This window comes from Ostrinia nubilalis, chromosome 8 (assembly GCF_963855985.1).
Source record: "Ostrinia nubilalis chromosome 8, ilOstNubi1.1, whole genome shotgun sequence".
Taxonomy (NCBI): Eukaryota; Metazoa; Arthropoda; class Insecta; order Lepidoptera; family Crambidae; genus Ostrinia; species Ostrinia nubilalis.
Window position 1 is genome coordinate 13,298,870 of NC_087095.1, and position 24,242 is coordinate 13,323,111.

General features: G+C 36.0%; 1 protein-coding gene and 1 long non-coding RNA gene across 2 annotated transcripts; both read right to left on the reverse strand.

Annotated features, from left to right (window-relative positions):
• Positions 1-5,282: 5,282 nt before the first annotated feature.
• Positions 5,283-9,054, reverse strand: LOC135074085 (uncharacterized). The gene is made up of 9 exons (XM_063968389.1): positions 9,010-9,054; positions 8,758-8,824; positions 8,374-8,594; positions 7,813-7,953; positions 7,597-7,674; positions 7,252-7,500; positions 6,419-6,641; positions 6,217-6,387; positions 5,283-5,849 (listed from the first exon to the last, which is right to left on the reverse strand). The coding sequence occupies exons 1-9, from the start codon at positions 9,052-9,054 to the stop codon at positions 5,665-5,667; spliced, it is 1,380 nt and encodes a 459-aa protein (XP_063824459.1). The 3' UTR covers positions 5,283-5,664.
• Positions 9,055-22,717: 13,663 nt separating this feature from the next.
• On the reverse strand, positions 22,718-23,757 carry LOC135074231 (uncharacterized). Its single transcript, XR_010257780.1, has 2 exons — positions 23,188-23,757; positions 22,718-22,827 (listed from the first exon to the last, which is right to left on the reverse strand). It is a non-coding gene; the product is annotated as an uncharacterized LOC135074231 (long non-coding RNA).
• Positions 23,758-24,242: the final 485 nt, after the last annotated feature.

Here is a 24,242-nt window from a genome sequence, read left to right on the forward strand (position 1 = left end):
ATAATTATGCCCAAAACATTTTCTGGGATAAAGAGTAATATTATATTTCTTACAAAAACATTGCATTTGTATCAAAGCGTGAGTTTCATAAAAACTGTGTGTTGTGACTGAATTTGAGATGTGAAAATATTTCTCCTCTGTTTATGTGGCGGAGAAAATCTCTTGGTTTTGACAGTTGGCTCAATTTTCAATGCATTTGAAGCAACTGTAACCACACTAAATCATCTCATTTACAAACAGTAATTTCTTTATATCTTCAAACATGACTAACCCTGTCTAGGGCATAATTGGCAATCTAACTAACCGCCTCTGTGGTCTAGTGGTAAGACCACCTGCTTCAGACGCAGAGGTCCCGGGTTCGATTCCCAGTGGGGGCAGATTTTTCTGTTCGGTTTGGTTGGTGGTAGGGCTTGTTCTAAGTCCGCCTGGCTAGCTACCACCATCTTACCTAAGTCTGTCGCCATAACAACAATGTTTACAGCATTGTTGTGTTCCGGCAGTTAGAGGTAAGATAGCCAGTTCCTCCGTGGTTGAGGATTCCGGGTGAAGCTCGCTTCCACCTTCGGCCTGATCGTCACTTACCATCAGGTGAGATACAGACCAAGAGATTCCTCGTTGTGGATAAAAAAAAAAAATCTAAGCTAACGGGATGCAGTCTTCTTCATCATCACTGGATGAAGAATTCTCTAGTGATTTCAATGTGGGCTCTCATTTGTAATCCAGGCAAATCTACTGGCACTTTATTTTCATCACCAGAGTTCTCTTTGGTTAAGTCACCATTACAATTTTCCGGCGGGAAAATTGTGATTGAGTTAGGGATACACTCATCTTCATTTTTCTCCAATTCTTCAATGATTTCATTTAAAGAAGGGCCTCGAAGGCAGGCGCTAAAAGAACAAAATACCGCAGTTCATATTACTAGCGTTCCTTATACGGATCACTAAGTTTAACGTTGAATTAGTAACAGTTACTATAAAAATGTTTATAATTATGTTATCAATTTACAAAAAGTGGGCTACAAACTTTCATATTTCGGCAAGAAATACTTTATAATAAATACTTATCATGTTTGTATTCACCTTGAAAAAGTCAACGTAAAGGACAATGTTCGTTCTCCATACATTGTTCGCCTAAGAACCAACAATTTTGACATATTACTACCCGAAAGCGAAATAATACGATTCTGTGTGTAAGAACAATGATTCCTGATGGACACTTGCCATAAAATTAATGATTAAGAATATTAAATCACAGCGATTTTATAATATGTCGTTTATGACAACATGGCGTCTAATGTATTGTGTGAATGTATGAACACCGATTCGCGAAAAATGTTTTGTATTGTCGTCACGCCGAGTCGCAGCCAAATAGTATAAAATAATAGAACAAGTTTTAGAAATACAACTCGGCATTCCACTTTTATAATATGCCCACATATTGCACGTAAATAAACAACATGAATCGTAGGTTGTTTCCACCCTTGTCATCTGACACATGAAATAAACTCCTATTGTATTATAGATATCGAAGCCGAATCGTATATAATAATAGAATGGGTTTTGGAGATCACTCGGGGTTCCACTTTTATAAAATACCTACATATTGCATAAAAATAACACGAATCATGAGTTTTCTTTTCACCATTTACATCTGACACGAGATAACAAACTCCTATCTCCATGACTACCGTCGTAGTCTATGCCAAAGACTACAATATTTTAAGCAAGAAGTTTCAAACCTTAGCGGCTACGGTAACCCCTGGGCCACATACATCGTGATAACATTCGGTCGACACTGGAACGAAGTCTTGCGATTATGCAAAAAAGCATCGTATTCTAATGCGGCTATATCACGTTCAACCGGGGTTTTAATTCGACTAAAGTCCTGACTAAAGACTGGAAGAAAATACGCCGCATTGTATGAGCACTTCGTGTTCGTTAAAGCGGCTTCAGATTTAGAGCCCACATAGTTTTCTTTCCAATAATATCCGCAAGTAGCGCTGCATGATCTTTACAACAAAAACGGCAATAGTTATTAAGGTGCCAAAATTATATGATTACTTTGGCACGGTATTATACACGTTCGAAGATTTGTCATTTTCATTCATTTCATCATCATCATCATCATTTCAGCCACAGGACGTCCACTACTGAACATAGGCCTCCCCCAATGACTTCCACATCGCACGGTTGGTAGCGGCCTGCATCCAGCGCCTTCCCGCTACCTTTATCAGGTCGTCGGTCCACCTTGTGGTGGGTTGACATTGCAGAATATGACTTTTGATAGGTTCATCATAGAATTCGGCGGGGATATCCTCACGGAGGAAGTTCGTAAAAGGGCGGAACAAGATCTTATAATAATGCAAGGCCGAAGCTGTAACGCGCGTGCTCCTACGTGTAATCCGGCGAGTATGCAATAAATAGTAATGTCTGGTAAATAGTGGTAATACGTATCGTTCGTTCGTTCGTTTCAGCCGAAAAGACGTCCACTGCTGGACAAAGGCCTCCCCCAAGGATTTCCACGAAGACCGATCCTGCACCGCTCGCATACAGGCACCTCCCGCGACCTTCACCAGATCGTCGGTCCACCTAGTGGGAGGCCTGCCCACGCTACGTCTTTCGGCTCGTGGTCGCCACTCAAGAACTTTCCTGCCCCAGCGGCCATCAGCTCTACGAGCTATGTGCCCCGCCCCGTCTATGTCTATATGCGCTACGATTACAGGGTATCATTTTGCATAGTCGCAAGACTTCACTCCGCTGCTGTCAAATCAATGTCGCATAATGTTATCGCAATGTGTGTGGCCCTTGGCCAAATCACAGAAGCCTATGCGAAGAAAGAGCACTTGAATGACAATGAAAATCAGGGTTACCATTTTATAAGATCTCCTCACTATTGAGGGTAACAAAGTAACATTAATAATCTAGCCATTAATTACATTTATTACCTATACGAGAAAGTAAAGCAACATGCGGTTTTATTTTAATTTGTAAAATATTTGTAACAGTTTGTTCCAAGTTTAGTTTTACAACAGTATTGCTGTTTCAGCTGTCACTGTGAAGCTTTGGGAAAATAAATAAATACAAAAAATATTAACATAAATATTTATTTAAGTTTTTATGTTCATTATCATAATAAATGCCAATTTAAGTTACACTGTGTGACAGTCTTTGACACTAAACAAACTCTTCAGCTTAATAATACCTACCTACAGGGCGTTTTTATAGTTACTCTTGCTGATGAAACAAGAAGGGTTGATTCTACTACTGAAATACAACTACTTTTCTTACAGGACCAATATCAAATTCTCAAAAAAATTCACATCCTCATGATGGTGATAATTTCTATGGAGAGGTTTTTTTTTTATATTCGGTCTCTTGGGATAAGTTATTCCATTTGAGCAGTAGAATTAATCCTTTTTATTTGATCACATATAAAAATAACACAAGTGTGTGTGTTTAGGAAAACTTCTTCTTTGGTATGGTATCACTACGGAGTTATAATGTCGGCAACTCTGTATCACTGACTTGTAACTTTCAAACAGTGTGAATAATAAGGGCACCACATTGGTTTTCTTTCTGAAAAAAGGCTTTCACTTTTAGTACTAACCCTTTAGCACTATTTCATTGAAATAAAAATACAATAAACGCACAGAAGACTGAAATTGAGTCAACTGACGTGACATTTATAATTTGTTGACATTATGACAGTTTGACAAGACTAGGGATTGAAAAAGTTTTAATTGAAAAAGTAAAATGACAATTTATTAAAACGATTCACAAGGATATAATCGATTAAAAATATTTATAAAATGTTCTGATACTTGCCTGTAGCGATTATCCAATCCTGGTTTCTACTGAAAAACTACTTCGTGGCAAGATTTTAATAAAATAATAAAATCTTTATCTTCTCTTTCACAATCTATAAAAGTTCATTTGGTCTATTATTAATGTGCTATGAATGAGGGTTTTCGCGATTGAAAAATCCGCGAGATGGCAATACGTAGACGCGAGGTCCAAATGCTGCATGATTGGTGGATATCTGTCAATGTCATGTCAAAAATAACCAATCATGCAGCATTTGGACCTCACGTCTACGTATTGCCATCTGGCGGATTTTTCAATCGCGTAAACCCTCATTGGCATAGATTATGAGAGACTGGCAACTATACTAGGTTGATATATGTTCCTCACACTTCAACTGGCATTGGATTCAACATCGGATTCTGACACTTTTACAGTTATGATACCATGAATATCAGTTTATGGTCCTAATTATTTTTATTTTATTTACGACCTTCGACCAGTTGGACACTTTAGATAGCTTCTTGTAATAGTGTCAATATCTTTTTAGCTTTTAACGCAAATCTAGTCTTCAAAGCAGTTTAACGATTTATTTTATTTTCAAAATCGATATTTTATTGTCTATGATGGCCGCAGGAACATCACTATACATGGACTCCCAGCAATAAAGTACGGTAATGCCTCGTACAGATTTTATCGGCAAAAATTATGGAACTTGATAGGTTTTAGACCATGCCACGCACCAAAACGTCCGGAAGTTGTAATAGTATTATAGAATAAACGTTAAAAGACTTATTTATTTAATTTTTCGATGCTTAAGTGTCCATTAGAACGAAAGGGTGCTTAATGTATTAAAAAAAATAGAAAATAATTATGATGGGTTAATGTTTTTGGGCGGTTTTTTAGGCGGTTTCTGACAATGTCCTTTACGAAAACAACAAAACGCTTACGATTGAAATGTGACACCCAATGTAAAACAAAACACTTCTGATGGACAAAGGGATCCCACAGGAATCATTTAACATAAACAATGTTATCAGAAACCACCCTCATTGTTTATAATAATTTAATTTTTATGTTGATCCGTATATCAAACGCTAGTAACAAGTGGGTTAAAGCCATTAGTTAATCGATTTACCAATAACTATTGTCAAGTCATAATAGACAGGCCACTATATCAATTAGTGGTTTTAGATGGCAGTGCTTGGCGCTACCAAATCAAATATTTGTACAGTGGCTCCGCAATAGTAATTATGCACACAATTCATTATTAATAACGTAAACAACGCAAATCTCGTTAGTTGGGGCAATCCGCTTATTCAAAATAGTTGGGTGTTTATTTTATTATATTCCAAGTTTAGTTAAACTAACAAGAGAACGATGTAGCGGCGTTTAGGATGTCACGTGTAATATGAAAGTAGAGAATAACAAGGAAGGGAGAGTGATTTAAATACATCATAAGTACTTAGTGCAAAACCGTTTACTACGATATAATTATAATGCCATACTGACAAAATCTAGTCTAATCTAACAAAAGAGGGTTGCTGATTACCAATAACTATATCTCTTTAAACCTGTGAACCCAAAAATTGTCTATATTAGAAGTAACTTCCTAATAGTAAAATAACGTGAAGTGGTTAAAAGAGACTTTTAATTCCTATCTAGATTGCTTTATCGTAAAGTATTCTACTCGTATATCTACTGTTACATCATAGACATAGAGTGTATGGTATTATTGAAAAGATAAAGTTAGAAACGGAATTCTACAAAACAAAAGACTGTGAACGTTTAGTAAGAAAATAATTCCACAAAACAAAACACTGTTCAACTTCATTGGTAAGGAACTTAAAATTACGTTAACCGCTTACACGTCACATCTAAACGGCACAGTAACCATTTGGAAGCCGTCGCAGTACCTGACTCCTTCTCCAGAGGGCGCCATCACCACTAATTTGGCTCCGTCACCGAACAGGCCAGTCTTTGCCGCGAGCTCGGTGCCAAAAAGTACCCTCTTTCGGCACTCCTCTCGCCAGTTTCCAACTCGAGAGCCTGTAATTACACATTACAGTAATATGTGTTTCTATTTGCGATGCCACTATTTGGCGCTTCCTAGTTTTTGAGTTAGAGAAAACTTTGTTGGCAGCGCGCTTCGAGTTTTGCGAATGGGTAAATCACGTGTTTGTCTTTTACTCGTACCATTTGGTTCTATTTAAGATTTTAGAACAGATAATTTTTGACTCTGTTTAAGTATGGACTTGGACGCATTTTCAGTACCAATTTTAGTCAGCCGAGACAGCCTTCGGTTATTGTCCAGTTATAATGATAACTGAACAACAGAGGCCCAAAAGACCAGTAGACACCGGGTTAGCGTGTAGCTTGTCTGTATGAGACGCAAATGCTAAAATAACTAACTAACCTTTATAAACAACGGGTATGACTTTCCTATACAGGTGCATTTGTACTGCAGCAGTTTCTTTAGTAGTGACTGCGACGATGTGGCATGGTGGTGCGGCCCATGAGACCAGCTGAGTCGTCTTCCCAGTAGACGTCAGGAGAACGATAGAAGCCGCTCTACTTTTCGAGACTGCTTCTTACGATATAATTATTTTCATACTAACCTTTATAAACAACGGGTATAACTTTTCTGTACAGGTGCATTTGTACTGCAGCAGTTTCTTTAGTAGTGACTGCAACGATGTGGCATGGTGGTGCAGCCCATGAGACCAGCCGAGCCGTCTTCCCAGTAGATGTTAGAATAATAATAGCAGATGCTCTACTATTCAAAGCCGTGTGTGAAGCAGCGATTGCTACCGTTATTGGTGCAATTTGAGGAGTTGTAATCTGAAAGAAAAAGTATTTTACTGTTTTGGAATTTTAATTGTCTAATGGTGTCAACTAACCAATGGCGCTTTTATTAATCCTATTGTGGTCGGCAGCTTGTGAAGCTAAACATAGTGGCACGTAATGTAGTTGAAATAGGTGGTATCAACAATATACGTACGACACTTTAGAAAAGTTAATCCAGACAATTACTAGTTTCACTTAGCACACTTATTCACTTACACACAAAATCACACTCACATTATCACACACACACATTTTTGTTTTGTTTTCCTATTTAAATTATGTTTTAAATTAAAGATAATATTTAATCTAAACACTAAATTTTAGTCTTATGTTTTTTTGAGGAGGAGCCTGACTCTCGTTACACAGGTTAACCTTATACGAGAGCGGCACATATCTTGTAATTGTAAAGTGTTTATTTAATAAAAAGTATTTATTTTCATTTTCATTTTTTCATCTTGCATCAAAAATTCACATTCTGATTTGTTGTATGTACATATTATGTACTCGCTTTTGACCGTGGCTTTTCCCGCGTGGATTTTGGTCTGTCACGGAGTATTCACGGCGCATCCTTAATAGGACAACGAAAGTTATTGATATTATCTACCTGTTTTCGTAATTTTCCAAATTCAGCTTTTGAATCTCGATTATCTTCAGCCAGTCGCATGGCCTCTACTACATTCCTTATAATATCGGTTTGAAGTTGAATGTTAGTTTCTGATCCATTAACGACTATTCCATCTACACCATTTTGGACTATTTGAGACGCTATCACAAAAAGTTTCCTTTTGCTTCCTTTAATATTACTAGTATCTTCCCATATTTCAGGTTTGAGCCAGAATATTGATTTTCTTTGCTGAAATCGATGCTAATTAGCAATTTGTTACAGAAATAAGGGTGATTGATTGCGCTAATTATTTTTATTCTAATTATGAAGTGTGAGAAACAATACCTTTTTACAAAGCTGTATTACATTATGTGCATCTTCATTATTCATTGATGATTGATCCAATACAATTCCATGGGCAACCTAGAAAATGTAAGTATACCTACTCGTATTAGATGCTAATATTGTGGTTTAAATGCTATTTACTAAACGTGAGATTTTCGATAGTACTCGCAGAATGTTGCAATTATTAAAGATTGAAAGTGAAAGTCGAAAACTTACATGTATTAATTCAATCATATTTAGTTCACCGCAATACTTTGAAACCCACACTAAAATTGGTAGGTTCCAATCTCTATTTGCCGCTGTAAAGTCGACCACGTCTTGTTTGCTTGACACATCTTTCAAAATAATTAAATTAACCTGAAATAAAAACATACAACAATCTACCATTTAATAAATTGGAAGTAAAGAAGAACGGTCACGCCCCATACAAAAAAAAACCCAGACCCGACAGAAACGAGACATAGGTACCTACCTCAGTTTTTTTGTCATGTCTTAATTAGTTAAATTATATATTTTTTATATTCTAAATCTATGTATAACACCAAAATATTACCCTTTGTTTTTGTTCAGGCGTTATACAAAAACTAATACAAAATGCCTATTTATCACCAAAATTGGTAAATGTATGTACCTAAATGTCTATTACAGCTGCTATGGAATGTATCTAGGTGACCTGAAGATTTATTGCGAGAAACTGCAAACGAGATGTTCGTACACTACTAAACGGGACCCTGCAAAAAACGGGATGTCTCCTTGGGATCAAGTCCTTATACTTACATCGGTTTCAATAGTCACCGGCTTAGTAACAGATATAGTAACTGCTATGCACACAGGTCTGTAAAATGGCTTAGGATACATTTCAGGTTCATTAAAGTCCGATATAGCTTTTTTTATCATATTAGAAGACGAACTGTCAATTATCGTTCGATCAATGTTGAAAATGTTCACTCCACTTTTTAGCAATGCACGGATGTGGTACACGTCGAATAGTTTTTCAGCTGGAACAACAAATTTTGAAATAAATAATTTTTATTTGGTACAAGGCAAAATTAAATCGAAACAAAATAAGCGCACGAAATTGGTCTTTGCTCAGTATGATCATCATCATCATCATCATCATCTTTAAACTATAGGGAGGTACTAAAGAGATGTTTTTCTTACCAAAATTGAACATGACGTTGACTGATTGAAAAATTCTATCCTCTTGAATATCAAACTTATCATACATCTGGAAATTGAATTTCTCGTTAATTGTATACTTATTGTGTGCTTCAGCCCAATACTCAAAATAAAAAAACGTTTTCTGCAACACTAGTACAATTTTACGATGATTCTGAAAAATCTCTCTACCTATATTTCAAATGGATTACAGTGACTTATTAAAATTCCCTAAGTTTTTCCTATTTTACTTACATGATAGTCTTCATCGCTTTGTTTTTTATCTATCCACCAAACCATTACAATGAAAACTTATTCCAATACACCATATCTAGAAGCAAGCACTTAATCTAAAGTCATGACCATATAGATCATAATAAATTTGATCCATATAGTAGGTAGCGTCATAGATAAACTATATGCCTACGTAATCGTTCGTTTCAGCCAAATGACGTCCACTGCTGGACAAAGGCCTCTCCCAAGGATATCCATAACGACCGATTCTGCGCTCCCTGCCTATGTAATAAGTAAAACTGACCTAAAAAAACACTATGCTTAAGTAATAAGTCCTCAAGTAGATATCACCTATTATGTGCAAATAAATCATTGAATGACAATGACAAGAGACAAGGGCGACCTAACTCAATAATGATCTCAATTACGCGTACACTCTGTAATGTATAGAAACGATATTTTACGAGTTAAAAAGCAGCCACATCTGTCGTATAGGGAAGAGCACTCAATTTATGTGCGTAATTAAGTGGAGTTTGCGTTCGGGCTCGGCACTTTCCAGCGGTAAATGAAATTTACGTACGCCTCCACCTTTCGAACGTATCTTCGAGTTGTGGCCTGTGCGAAGGGAAGTAACGGGCGAATAGGAAAAGACACAATAATACTGTAAAGTTTCATCAAAATCCGTTCAGTAGTTTTTGCGTGAAAGAGTAACAACAAACATCCAGGCATCCAAACTTTCGCATTTACTCGTATAATATTAGTAGGAAGAGGAAGATGATTGTTTTTCAATTCATAATATGGTATTAAGATCTATCCGTACCTATATGTATACCGGCCAGACATCTCAATCGTAGACTATAACCCTGTCCTTATTTTTTATCGCCGAAAACTTATCCCTTGTTCCAAAACATAAGGCTTTTAGTCTAGAAACGCAAGAGAAAAGGGTGGCCGAGACGCTGACTCCGCTCGGGTGCATTAGTAACAACATTTAGTTCCCTAAAAATGATATCTCCCTCATCAAATCTGATGCGGTAAGGTTGGTTTTTTAATGAGCAAAATTTAAAAAATGAAAATTTTATTTTTAACCGACTACGCAAGAAGTAAGGGTTAGTTTTATTCGTTACTAAACTAGTAAATGCGGCAAAAGTTGATGACATAGCATAATAAAAATAATATTCCTAATACACAGGTAACAACAAAAGCTTTTAGTAATACTACATTTCGATAGCGTTCTATCTGTTATGTCTTTTACTCATAGCAAGATTTAGAAAAATTAGGAAGTACGTCGTTCAAAAAAAGAATCTACAAAATTAAAAAAATAAAATGAGTTAAATAGCTTAAACTAATAGCCCAGTTAATTTAATTAAACTCTTGTTCACAGAACTTGCACTCACTAATGACCGTAAAGGATTTCGGTCTTAAATGTGCGCTACAAATCTAAGGAGGAAATAATAATGCTAAGAAAAGCAGATGCTGGCTTAGCTTAGCTATTTTCCAGCTCAATGTTCTAAGAATTAGTGGAGTTTTTGCGGTTTGCTTGTTTAATTTACTCTTACTGATTTAGAGAAAGAAAGTGTAGCTAAATCGTTTTAGGTCACGAGTATCAAGAATTAGGCTGGGTTGTACCACTTTATTTTAACCGTAAAAATAACAATAACCAGTGCTTTTTGTATGGAGTTTGACAGATTTTTGACGTTTGTCAAAGTTAAAGGAAGATGGTGCAACTCAGCCTTAGAAATTCAATGTTGCAGCTTGCTTAAAAAGCGATGAGTTTTTGATATCAAATGTTACGAAATTGATAGTTACAGGGACAATCATGGTTTATTTTTGGCCTCCTTAGCGTTTTCTTCTATCGTTGAGGTTTTAACTCTGACGGAGTTTATTTAGCTATATTTAGGTTTTTTTTATATGACAGGAGGCAAATTAATTAGGTATTACTAAGAAGCATAAAAACCTTACCATACATGACTGTATAGGCTAAATAAGTGCCTTGGTTATTTTAAAACCCACCTACGAATAAAATGCCCGCCACTAACATTTTTAGAACAGTCACTCAGTCAGTGTGCCTCGAATTCAGGCAATAAAGCATCCTTGAAAATTTCTTAGAATAGATGTCTATTTTCATTACATTTGACACTGTGATCTGAGTAGGTACTCAGTATCCAGAATGCGTGTTGACTTTCTTTATAATTGGATTAGAATAGAATAGAATAGAAAACTTTTTATTTGAAAGAAAGGTATACAAGCAGGCAAGATATAGATACAAACAGAGAAATATACAAGTGGACAGTTAACTGCTTGTGTTGTGCCCCTCCGACCAAAAGGTACCCGCTCAGCGTACATCAAGACCGCCAGGGCTTGTCTTGAAACTGATTTTCAGCGGGGGCCCTCTGTTGTCACGGCGTACCCCTGCTGATGGAGATGCAAGAGGAGAAAGGATACCACAAGTCCGGCAGCAGGGAGACCACAGCAGGGATTAGACCTAGACTATAAAGAGACGCCCCAATAAAGCAATACCTATTTTAGAGTTCTGCTTGTAATAGTACCTTACCATATAAAGTTGCCAAAATTAGGTCTTTGATATGCAAACACAAGGAAACTCACAAAAGAAAAAGAGAGAAATAACTCTTCCGTATCACAAATACAAAAACCATCTGGTGATATCTTTTCCCCATAAATGGCTCTTTTATGTAATAAACACTTTGGCTTGTGTCCAAAACTTGTATCATTGAATATGCGGTTTCACAAGGTTTCACACCATAATGTTTACGGTATTTCTTTATGCGTTTGTCTAATAAAAATCTACATTACAATAACTATAGGCCATTAAGGAAGTGGGTGCCATTTTTAAATTTGGAACTGACCAAAATGTTCTGACTTGAATCAGTGTCCAAATATTGACTTCGAGCATTTTTTGTATGTTTACATCTTAAGACCTCTCTAGTCAATTACTACTAATAAAATATGTTGAGTACGCAGAACTGACGGCCGATGGGGCAGCAAGGTTCTTGAATGGAGGCCTCGTACCCAAAAGCGCAGCGTAGGACGTCCACCCACATGGTGGACCGACGACCTCATAAAGGTGGCAGGAAGGCGCTGGATGCAGGCCACCATCAACCAGCTATTGTGAAAATCATTGGGGGAGGTGATGATGATGATGACTATATTGGGCTCCTGCTATACCAATAGTTCTTTATATTATATCACATCTGTTCTGTTTTATTTTAATAAACCAAATGCCAAACGAACTCTACTATTGTGGTCGCTAAACTCGCTGGAATATTAACTGCTCCAAATTAGTGTACAAAGCAAAGAATCCAAGAAACGGAGTCTTGTCTGAGCTTACACATAGTTAATTTACGATTGTTGGTAGCGGTCTCTTGAATCGAGTCCACTTTTAATATTACACAAGAAACGTGGCGCGGCTGTAATAATGAAGTGAAATATTCAACAGACACCGTCTGGAGACCTCGCCTCGTCCCAAACTGCGAGAATGGCTGTATTCAAATTGTTAACTTTTACTGCGATTCGAGAGAGTTAGTGCAAAACGGTTTATTTTATGATTATGAAAATAGGACTTGGTGCCTAAACTATTCTACTGTTTGCAAAAAAGAAGAAACTGACAAAGGATATAAACGTAGCAAGACATACCATTGAATGAGCGTTCTCGCATCTCTATCAAATAAGAAACTGCTTAAATCACATTTTTTTTTGTTATCTAATTCCCTAAAGGGAAGTGTGTCAGAACAGTTTGGACGACCGAGTTTTAGACGCTTTGAAAAACTTTTTGCCAAATAAGCACGCATGCGGGCAAACCCGTACGCAGAGGCTGGTATGTCCCTGAAATAAAACTTTTAAACTAGCATAGAACACAGAATAAGCCCGCCGCAGACTCGCATCGTTGAATTTTTGAGGGCCCCGTGTGAGTCGCGCCGCATATTTCGGATGAATCTGCGGGCCGTAAGGAAAAAAGAAAACTCATTTACGTAACAAATTTTTAATCTCTTATGTTCTGGCGCCGACACCTCGTATCACTCAGTGTTCGCGTTACGGAATATTTGATTACATTACGTTATGGCGGCATTAGTAGGAGTGCTACCTTTTTTAATTGTGCAGGAATGTTCTGTGGTGTCGGGTAGCAGTAATTTTAGAGTCATTAAGGGAATTATGTTTTAAAACAATTAAACGGGAATTGGATTGCGTAATTTTTCTATTAAAGTAAATGTTTTTATTCTGGTGCTATCAACGATTACTTCGAAATAGAATTGCTGTATCAGTTTGCCGCAAAAATACTTTCCCCATATTTATTGCGATTGCGACAAATCTTACTTGAAAGTTTGAGTTAGGCAATTAGTATGAGTTTAGAACTCTATATTTTACATGATTAAAAAAAGAATACACCACAAACTGCTTATTTAAATCCGTCCCTGAATTTGTCGAGGGCTTAATATTTTAGTCGGCGCCAGTTTTCGTGTTTACATCGACATTTTAGTCCCAACTTATTTAATTAAAACTAATTCTCGGTTCCTACGCAAACGAGTTAAATGACGTCAAACGTTCCAAACAACGAAAGTTGTATCACAAACCTTTGCGTGAAACAAAAAACATAGTTTTAGTAAGTTACGTCATCATCATCAGGTCATTTAGGTCCGTATTCACAAACGATACTTGCTTAAGTGAAGCAGCAAATCGAACGCACAGCGTTGAATAGAGCTCTGTGATTGGTTCGTATGTCATCCTGTGCATCCACGCGTACTGTGAGACCTCATAGTAATGTTTGTGAATACGGGCGTGAGTCTCCTCTGTAGTAACTCGACCCTCTCTAATTTCCCAATGGCAAATTAAGAATTTGGCCCACACTCCCCACTTGGACGAGCAAACTACGTCATCGCATCTAAAACTCTTCTCTCTATAAACTTCTTAACAATTTTAATAACTTGAAAAAATCAAAGTATAGATTGAACCCGCGACCCTTCGCTTGCTGGGCAACTCCGCTATCGCTACTTGGACAATGGATAAGCCCGTCAAAATTTTCAAGTGTAATACACTGTTACGGCCAGGGTTGCTTCATAAAAATCAAAACATACAGGTCCCGAATATTCAAGGCCTGTAAAACACAGCATAAGAACTCCAACTCGTTTTGTCGTGTATTCTTTCCTCCGACATCAACAATGCACTAAGGCCCTTCATTATACACATGTCTCGGCGGTTCATTATCCATACGATTCCTTTTCGAGCCAGCTTTTAGCCCTCACACTGGGAGCCACTCAAAAATTCATCGACCGTCTGCCTCCTTGAATGGGTTTAGGGCGGGGCTGCACGATTTGCCAGAATCACCGGACACCGTGTGCAACTGCCTTCAAAAGAGTTTTAGCTGACCTATATGGCAGTGGATTTTCAGTTCCACTTGGCATTTCAGTAGCAATTACCTACAACACACAAAGAACTGGTCCAAATGTAAAGTTTGAATACTGTTTTACATACAATATTGGGAAGTCTTTTTTAGATGATTCCTCGACATAGACTACTTTGATGCACCGGGTGTGCATGATAATATTAATTTAAAATGTAAGCAATATTTAAAATTAAGGCCGGGTAGCAGAGAAAATGGCGAAATTGAGGTTTTCATTTTTCATTTTTGAGGTACTAAACAGTAAAATTAAAGGCTAAGATTTTTATTGGGCATAGTTGAGGATATTTTCTAGGGCTATTAACGGATGGAAACACGATTTGATGAAGTTGACTCGATAGAATAAATTCCCAAAGTTACCTCTATTCGTTTTCTATTTATGGTTTTATTTTTAAAATAAGCGATTTGAGATTCTAAATCTTTTACTAAACTAAAGTTCAGAAATAACTTGAGGGCTTTTAACGGATGAAATTTTTATATTGCGTCTTATTTAGTTACTATGTTAAAAAATGTGGAAAAAATCGTCCATGACGGCTTGGACAATCTCAATCAGTCGCGCGGTGGCGCTTACGGAGGACGGACGCGTGTCAGTTTTTTGGCCGTGACAGTTCGCGATTTGTCAATATTTTTGACAATGATGACTTTGATGAGTCACAGTATAATAATATCAGTGTTACTGGAGAAAGCTTAAATTCAATTCAATTTTGTCTACCTATTGAAATTTAAATCGTTCGCATCCTTTTAAACGAAGACTCTACTCATGATACATGGTACATTCCTCAAATATGAGACAAAACCAATGAGTTAAAATTACATTTTAATAGTACCTACATACAATCGTCTTACTCTTTAGAAGAGCACACTGACACAAATAAATAATAAAAAATACTGTCTAAGGTCTGTAGCTAAAGGTCTAAGCTGTAAGATAGAAGAATCTTCTAAATTATTTTTAAAATGTATTTAAAAAATAAAATGTTCGTTTTATTATTTCAATAATCTGACCTCTCAACTCAACTACACTACACAAACACCTTTGTTCGCAACTGTACTGACGAAACCTCGATATTATACCGTTCATTTAAGATGGCAAGCTTTTTGCTGCGGTAATGCACTCCAGGTAACCGTGTGTGATGCTTATTGCTCATAGTGATTTTCGATACAGAGCACCGTACATACGTTATACATAAATTATGGAAAGAAAACACCCAGACCAATACAAACAAATATGTATGCAATTTTAGTATGATATTTTTATTTATTAATAAACAAAAAGACTGAACAAAATTGATGTGTACTGATTAATGTAATTAACCAGATGCAAAGCTTTGTGAATTGCAACAACTATAATTTATTATCCAAGCTCTAAATAATCGCTACTACGAGTAACTGATCATAAAATGTTTTTCCAATCGCTCAAGCTCCCGAGGATCTACCGATAGGTCGGGTGACGTAATCTTGAAATTCTTTTAGCCGGCGCGGAACTTCCGGAAGGTCGGGTGACGCCACGCCTCTTTGAACCGTGTTTACTTTGGCAGTTATATTCTATGTTTATTCGATTCTAAAACATATTCCCAAAAATATTGAAAGTTGTTTTAATTTGTATCACTTGGATATGATTTGTATTAGAAAGTGCTGTGAGTGTGACGCTTGAACGGAAGGAAGTCAACCTAACCTAACCAACTGCGTATTTCCAAACTGCGTATTTCTATACTGTGTAGCCGCGAGAGCTCTTTGGCGCGCTGTCTTCGGCGAAGTATTGCGCGCGCAGATTTTGACAGCGCGAAATACCTACTTTAGCAGAAATACCAAGCCTTAATAATAGGCCAACCTAGAAAAATATTCATTCATAAAATATTAAATAATCAACTAGGTGGATTGTTGATCTAGTGAAGTTCGCAGGAAGCCTTTGGGCTGCGCACAATCTCTCGTGGTGAAATCCTTAGGAGAATGCTTTGAACAGCAAGGGCTTGGCTAAAACGAAATAAAATCAACATGCCGTTAAAAAATTCGTAACACATTTAAGTACGAGTATGAACAAATTCAAACACATAATGTAGCCAATATCGGATACTCAATATAGGAATAAACCTAATTTAAAATAAAAAATTAAATAAAATACAAGGCTTATAAATAAAAAAAATCGGTTAATCCGCTGTCTTGGGGGAAGGTGCCCAGAAGGCACACCACATTGCCACGCTTGATGTCCAGGCATGTAAGGGAGAGTCCGCTAATTTGGACCAGTTTTTTTCAATCCCATTTTACACATAGTTTTCTTTTGTTTTTGCTAATGTCCATGGTATATAATAAAAGATACATTATTCAACTTACTATTTCATAAGTATTAATTAACATGATTGTTGTATATTTAGCACAAATCCACAAAGTACGAGTTCAGAGCTTCGGTCCAATTTAGCCAACCGGTTCGATAATTTGTACCACAGGGTTACTAAATTGGACTTCAATAAATTTCAAGCCTTTAAAAAAACTATGGCAAAATATTATACGATACATTCTTAACAAATTAGGAAACGAAGAGGAACAGTAGTTAATTACATAGACAATCGATATTGTTTTACACGTTATCACGATTTTGAGTACAAGTTTTGTAATTCCAATTATCGTAACGTACACTTGTACCTAATCTACTTTGCCAGTCTTTTGCTTTCATTTATTGTTAGTCAAACATAACTACGCTATTATAACTTCAAAATATGATTTACTAAAAAAAAATTCAAAATCCTTTGGTAAAGTTCCATACAACTTGATGTGGTACAATTTAGCCGACTAGGTGATAGTGCTTTTAAAAAATCGGTTAAAAATATAGCTTATAAATACCGAAAAATGTTTCAAATAATTGTAATCCACACTAATTTACGCTTCTAAATAATATATTAGAAACACCCTGTGATTAAATTTAACAAAATTACAATCTAAACATGTATTGTCAAAAGTTACTTGAAAACAATGAAAAAATACTTTTCAAAATAAAACACACGTGTTTGTTGTCACGGCAAAAACCACATGGCCGATGTTAATTGATTTTAGTTGTGTATCGCTGAGTGTTGCAATTACAGACATTCAATAAATACTTTACGAAATATTAGGGTGGTACAATTTACCCGGCGGTACAATATACCGAACTCTCCCCTATCCTATAAAATCGAAATTCCTGGATACCCTATTTTTTGGAGATGGCGCGCCCGACTTCTGCTCTTGGTAATCTGCTTAATAAGTAATCCTGTAGGAATTCTTATAGGCAAACCGGGATTGGCCTCGAGTTAGATAACGCTGGTGTGGCGGAGAACAGAAAATTAATATCAGATGTATTAAAAGATTTTCGTTTGAGATATGGTAATAACTTCGTAATATTCGAGGCCAATATCAAGTATGAAAAAAAAACTTTTGCTGAAATAGACTTCAGACCAAAAACAATAGAGTTAGGCTATAAATTATTTTGGCATTATTAAAATTATTGAAATCCACACCGAAACCACTAAAGCAAGTTTTATTAATTATACTTAATAGCTTTTTGAACCTTTGAGAGGGATATACATACAACCTATTTCGCAGAAAATCTTGAAGAGCGGTGTAGAAAATGAAGGTTTCCAAGACGAAACTCATTTCCCAATGAGGGCTATTGTTTTTATACTTAACAGTTGGCACCCCTGGCGATTGACAGGACCTTACTCTACAGTGGCGCCATCTTGATGAGTGCAAATGCGATAGTCCTCCTACCACTTTAGCGCTCACAAGTTGGTGCCACTGTCTTCGCTACTAGCAAGTGACAGGACCTTACTCTACAGTGGCGCTAACTGGTGAGCGCTAAAACGATAGCCCTCATTATACATATGTATAATGACGTAGATATGTAGATAAGTATGTGAAAATCCTAATAATAATTCTTTTTGGATGTTAAGAAAAATGTTTTTCTGTGTCAGATCTTATGGCAAGGCCGTCTGCAAACTAGTTGAATATAATATAAGGTTTTAAACTTTCATGTTCCATTTCAACTAAAAATAAGACACGGGTCTTGCTTGTGACCACGGCTGCAGCATCGCAGCCAAAACGTCAAGCCGTGAGTACATAATGTAACTCATTAACAAACGTTAAGACCCGTGTTGTAATATTTTAGTTGAATATATAAAGCTTTATCTATTACAACATAAGTGCCAATATTACGACTAATCAAAACCAAAAGCAAACACAGCGTTCCCATTAAAGCCTGTTTGTTTGTTAATGTACATGATATTAATTACAGGATTGTAATATTAACTGTGAAATATTACATATTTACTTTGAACAATGATGGTGACAAACTATGAATACTTAACTACTACTATGAATACCTACTTACTTGTGCTTATGCACATTTACATTCAAAAACAGTTTGCAACATATTATTATTACTAACTACCCGCCCCGGCTTCGCATGGGTGTTAAGTATACACATAAACCTTCCTCATGAATCACTCTATGTATTTAAAAAAAAAAACTCATCAGAATCCATTGCGTAGTTTTAAAGATCTAATCATACATGGACCGACGATCTGGTGAAGGTCGCGGGAGGTACCTGGATGCAAGCGGCGCAGGACCGATCTTTGTGGAAATCCTTGGGGGAGGCCTTTGTCCAGCAGTGGACGTCTTTCGGCTGAAACGAACGAATCATACATAGGGACAGACAGAGGAAAGCAACTTCTTTTCAACCGACTTCAAAAAAAGGAGGAGGTTCTCAATTCGACCCGTATGTTTTTTTTCTATGTTTGTTACGCGATAACTCCGCCAATTATGAACCGATTTGAACAAATCTTTTTTCGGCGTATAGGTAATACCTCAAGGGTGGTCCCATTTAAATTTAATAATAGAAAAAACAACCCCCAAGGGTGGAAAATTGGGGATAAACTTTTTTATACGCAATATCTCCGCCGATTATAAATCAATTTGAACGATTATTTTTTTTGTTGAATAGGTATTATCAAAAGGGTGGTTTCATGCGAATTTGAAGAAAATATTTCACCCCCAAGAGTGGAAAATTGGGGATGAACTTTTTTATACGCAATATTTTCAATTTTTAGTTTTTTTTGTGTTCACGCATTTGAAGTCGGTTTTATTTTTTTTAAAAGTTAATTATTTATACTATGTAGGTAGTGACTGTATCGATAATTACAGTTGATATTTGAATAGTCTTCTTTTTAATTGCTGGGTTGCGATGCAGTCGCGAAACTGTCAAATCCGCGTTTGTATCGCTACCAAAACTCGCAATGTGTAAGCTGCCTAAGTTTGACAACGTTAGACCTTCTGTATCATATTGAGCTTTGTCAGTATTTTGCCGAATCTGATTGGTGTCGTCCCATTGTTTTCGGTGACGCGTCTCTTTGTAGAGAGCACTAATTGACGTCACCGTTTCAGTCTTGTGTTTGACGGCTGTAATGAAAATTCGCCAATTACGAACATTGAGGGCTACTAACAACTGTTACATTTATTGATTATTGGTGAGTCAATTAGAATGACGATTCGGCTGGCTATTGTACGATTTTATTGTTAGTATCCTGTCTCAGTAAGGTTGTGTGTGACTATTGATACTTTAATTAAGGTAATGTTAATTGAAACGTTGAAATAAATACAGAATAATATTGATAGGACATGTTATTTTGAAACACGTTGCAGAAATTGTTTTATGATCTTTCTATCTACATAATATAAGAAATTAAATACTTTGCAGCCTTTGTTTCTGATATTTCAATTTAAATCTTTTGAACATACGTCGTAACTATGCCGTATCTACATCTAAACCTTCTTTTTAGGTTTCCTCATGCGAGTGAATACGGCAACTTCAGCTTCGGTCAGGCAGAACTTGAGGCTCAAAGTAAAAAAGAAAAGTTGTAGGGCCTTCAAGTGCCTGTTTACGTGCTTGGGCCTGCATGTAGACATCCTTAGACGTCGTTGTGTCCTCTTAAAAAAAACCTCCAACAGAAGCGCACTGATGTCGTAATTACGAAATTTTCTTCTAAATTCGCACCGCACTTTGCGCCCTTTTCTGTAAGCAGTAAGAACTAAGATGCACTAATGAGGACGTCCTTTGTTTTAGATTTTGGTTTCAACGAAATCTCTCGAAAATCCTTTGTGTAAAAAATCTTCAGCCTGCACGTAAGAGCCCTTGATCGTGTCATCGACCTCATGGTTTTTTTTTAATCCATGCTCGTATGAAGACGTGTAAGGGTTGATTGCATAGCATCTTGTTTGGTTTCGAAATGATCTCTTTTGGAATAAGATAAAATCTGAAATTAATAGCTTTTCTAATATCGTTTTCCCTTATAGTATTTAACCCTTAAGTATTTAACTTAAAGACTGAATTTGCAGTCGAGTAATTTTCAATCTAATTTATATTACACCCATGACCCTTATTGAAATTTCAATTTGAAAACTTTATTAGTTTATAGCCTCTTTTCAAAGCATTATAGCTTGTACTGTATGTACCTATTTACCTTATTTTTAAATGCCCATAAAATTTCAAATTCTCACTAAATGTTAAAATCCTACTCGTAATTAGGCTCATATCTCTATTTTCTTATCTACACATAATAAAAAGCGCTGTAAAATAAAATAAAATTCCTTCATGATATCCAATCTCCGCTTTCCAAACTAATTACACCGAAGCATTACGATGTAGGTATACCTTAATTGGAAAACACTGAGGAAGGTAAATAGGCGGCACTTAAGAAGTTACGATCCCCTTTAAAGGTTGTGTCAGACGACAGAAAATACTTTTTATTCAAAATGTAGCACTTAGTTTCCAAGAAATTCTGGAAAAATAGGCGGGTAATTTCATTTGGCACTTGAATGTTATTTTGCTATGTTATGGAAAAGACGGATTCGAAAAAACTGTACAAAGCTGTGATGTTTCATCAAGCTATTGGTCTATGTAGAATAATTATACTCGTAGAAAGCTCTTTCGGCTATGTACACACGACAGCACATCAGGCTACCCATTTTTGTTGCAAAGTCGCCCCTATTACATGACGTGCCGTCGTCTGTACAATCTCGCTATAGCACGGTCTTGTATATTTTTTTTAATAAATTTAAAAATAAATTACACGTTTGCGTCGATTGCAGGTATTCCTAGTAAGATATTATTATGTTCTTATTTTTTGTATAGAATCTAGGCTCTTGACAAAAACTACAGTCGATGCATTATAGACTAAGGGTGGATTTGACCAAAAAATTGTGAATATTAATCTCAGAATAAACTTGTCATTTTGACATATTTCCCATACTGAAACTGTCAATGTGCCAGTTATACCGGGAGTTATTCTCGGATAAAAGTTTGGTCGAATCGGGCCTAAGCACAATGTGACTGAAGTTCACCAACTTCAGTCACATTATTTGTTTTGTTTGTGCCAATAAAATACATCATAGATTTTAGAGGAATAAAATGAGTTTATAGTCACCCTATAGGCAAACCTAAATGCCAAAACGTTATTCCACTGGTTGTTGATTTGCGAAAATTTATGCACCCGACGTCTCTCGACGCCTAACTCACTCGATAAGTCGAACCCGAATCAAATTCACACACGGCTGAGTCTGAAATGAAAAAAGTCAGCTTTTTAGGGTTCCGTAGGCAAATAGGAGCCTTATTTGAGCACCTCGCCGTGTAAAATATCACGTAATTTGAAATAGTGTTGGTTTTTTCAGATCCTTATTATTTATTGATTTGAGAAGCTCATCATAATGAAGAATGTTCACTAATTTTGTTTTTTAGCTTTCTGTATTCTCTGTTAAAAATAAAAAATATACGTGAAAGAATTATTTCGATACGTCAATTAGTTTCCAAGATATTGAATTTTAAAAGTGCGGGCGGCGGCCGGCCCGCCATTTTATGCGCGTGACGTCATATTACAGTGACTGGCTCATATTTGTATGGGTGGTATCTTGCAAGCTGAATTAAGACCCACTTCCAGGCAACCGATTAAGCTGAAATTTCGCAAACACATGTGATTTGGATGACCATGCAATATTATGATGACATGGAGCTGATCTGATGATGGAGCTGGAAGGTGGCCATAGGAACTCTATAATAAAACGACTTAAATCCATCGAGTTTGGGCTCGTTCGTTTTGTATTGATGAGTACTTTAATTCTATATGAGTATTTCTCAAAAAAAATGTACGTAACGAAACGGTAGTAACGAAATAGTAAGGCCATAAGGCTTGTTATACATTGCCGAAATATTGTGAATGCTCTTCATTTATTCAATTCGAAATATTTGTAAGTATGCACCCAAATACGGGGTAATATTAAGGGGTTAGAAATAAAATAAGGGAGTAATCATTCATACTATTTTAATAAAAATATTTTTGTTCCATCATGTTTATCCATTTTGAGTCGTTCTCTGTAAGCTTTTTGCCTTTCAGCATTGGTTTTTGGCGGCATTCCTAAAAAAACAAAAGAAGTAATCACATAAAAACGTAATCTAAATGATTTGATAATTTTTTGCTAATGGCACTTCTGTAAAGCAGATAGTATCCAATCCTTTTGTTATTAACGCTCTATATTTTTTGAAATAAATTAAGTAGTGAATATTACTATGCTTAGTCAGGTAATAACAGTATACACTCAGCATTATGTTGTACTTTTTCGTAACGTAACGAAATTCGTAAAAAACGTAACGAAATATTAGACAAAATGAGATCAGAAACAAGTATTTTTTTGATAAAATTTGTTACAGCAAATATAAAAGCTTACTAAATGTTCGTACCACACGTATTACAAAAAATGGTTAAATGAAGACTTACCGTTCTATATAAAATCGCTGATTTTACTGCCTGTTACGAAAAAGTAATCCCACAAAACACACACGTTTTTACTAATTTTCGCGATAGATGTAATGGCGGAGACGTCAGGCCAACAGCCATTCAGAGTGCAGCTATTGTTGTCCGTGTAAAATAAATACGGAATTGTTTAGAAACCATGGGAAAGTAGAAATAAATCGTAACTAAAGAGTAAATAACGAAATAGTAAATGAGAGCGACTCATTTTGTTTTTTTGCTTTAAATTGCCAATTCATTATGACACCCCATAGAAAATCAATTTGATACAGAAACTGCGATTACTGTAGAACGATAATACAAAGAAATTTACAATAATTTAGTTACGTATCGCATTTTATGAAACAAAAATACATGAAAAAGCTAGGGTGGCAAACAGGTTTTTGTATGAAAGGTAAAAAAGGACTATTTTTAAAATATCTAAATATTTGGTAATAAGTAGGATTATAGCTATAATTCTTCGTTATCTTAAAGATTAATATTCATACTTCAAAATTGTGTGTGTGTTTTTTTTGTGTGATGATTTATAAATATAAAACTTATGAACTGTTTCAAAGCACACTTTTTTTTTTCAAAATGTACATTTTTTTTGAGAAATACTCATATAGTAATCAGGGTCTAATGATGGAGCTGGAAGGTAATTCCCAATAAAACGACACAATCGCATCAAGTTTGGGTTTGGTTCAATTTTAATTTCTGTGATGGGTCTGGGTGTTAATATGTATAATAAGTTTGTATTTACAAAAAAAAATGTATTTAAGTATGTTTATATCCGTTTTCTAGTGAGCGGACACTGTGAATGTACGTCACGCGGGGTCACGTGACCATCGGCGGGACTCAATAATTAAGCGAACTTTGAATGCCTATAAAATCATAACTACTGGGTATTTTTGAATGAAATAAAAACTAATGTATTTGTAAATGTAAAAGCCTAACTGTAACATAGGTTTCAAGTGATTTTGCATACCTAGTAACATTCTCAATTAAAACGTGTGATTGGCGTGTGGTCGAATGTACCTAAT

What these genes read in the sequence shown, in the direction of transcription:
- LOC135074085 (XM_063968389.1), bottom strand. Translation starts at nt 9,054, where the DNA reads ATGGTTTGGTGGATAGATAAAAAACAAAGCGATGAAGACTATCAT. An exon ending in CGGTGACTATTGAAACCGAT is followed by an intron (nt 7,954 to 8,373) that starts GTAAGTATAAGG and finishes TTTTTATTTCAG; the next exon opens with GTTAATTTAATTATTTTGAA. An exon ending in TTGGAAAATTACGAAAACAG is followed by an intron (nt 6,642 to 7,251) that starts GTAGATAATATC and finishes TTTTTCTTTCAG; the next exon opens with ATTACAACTCCTCAAATTGC.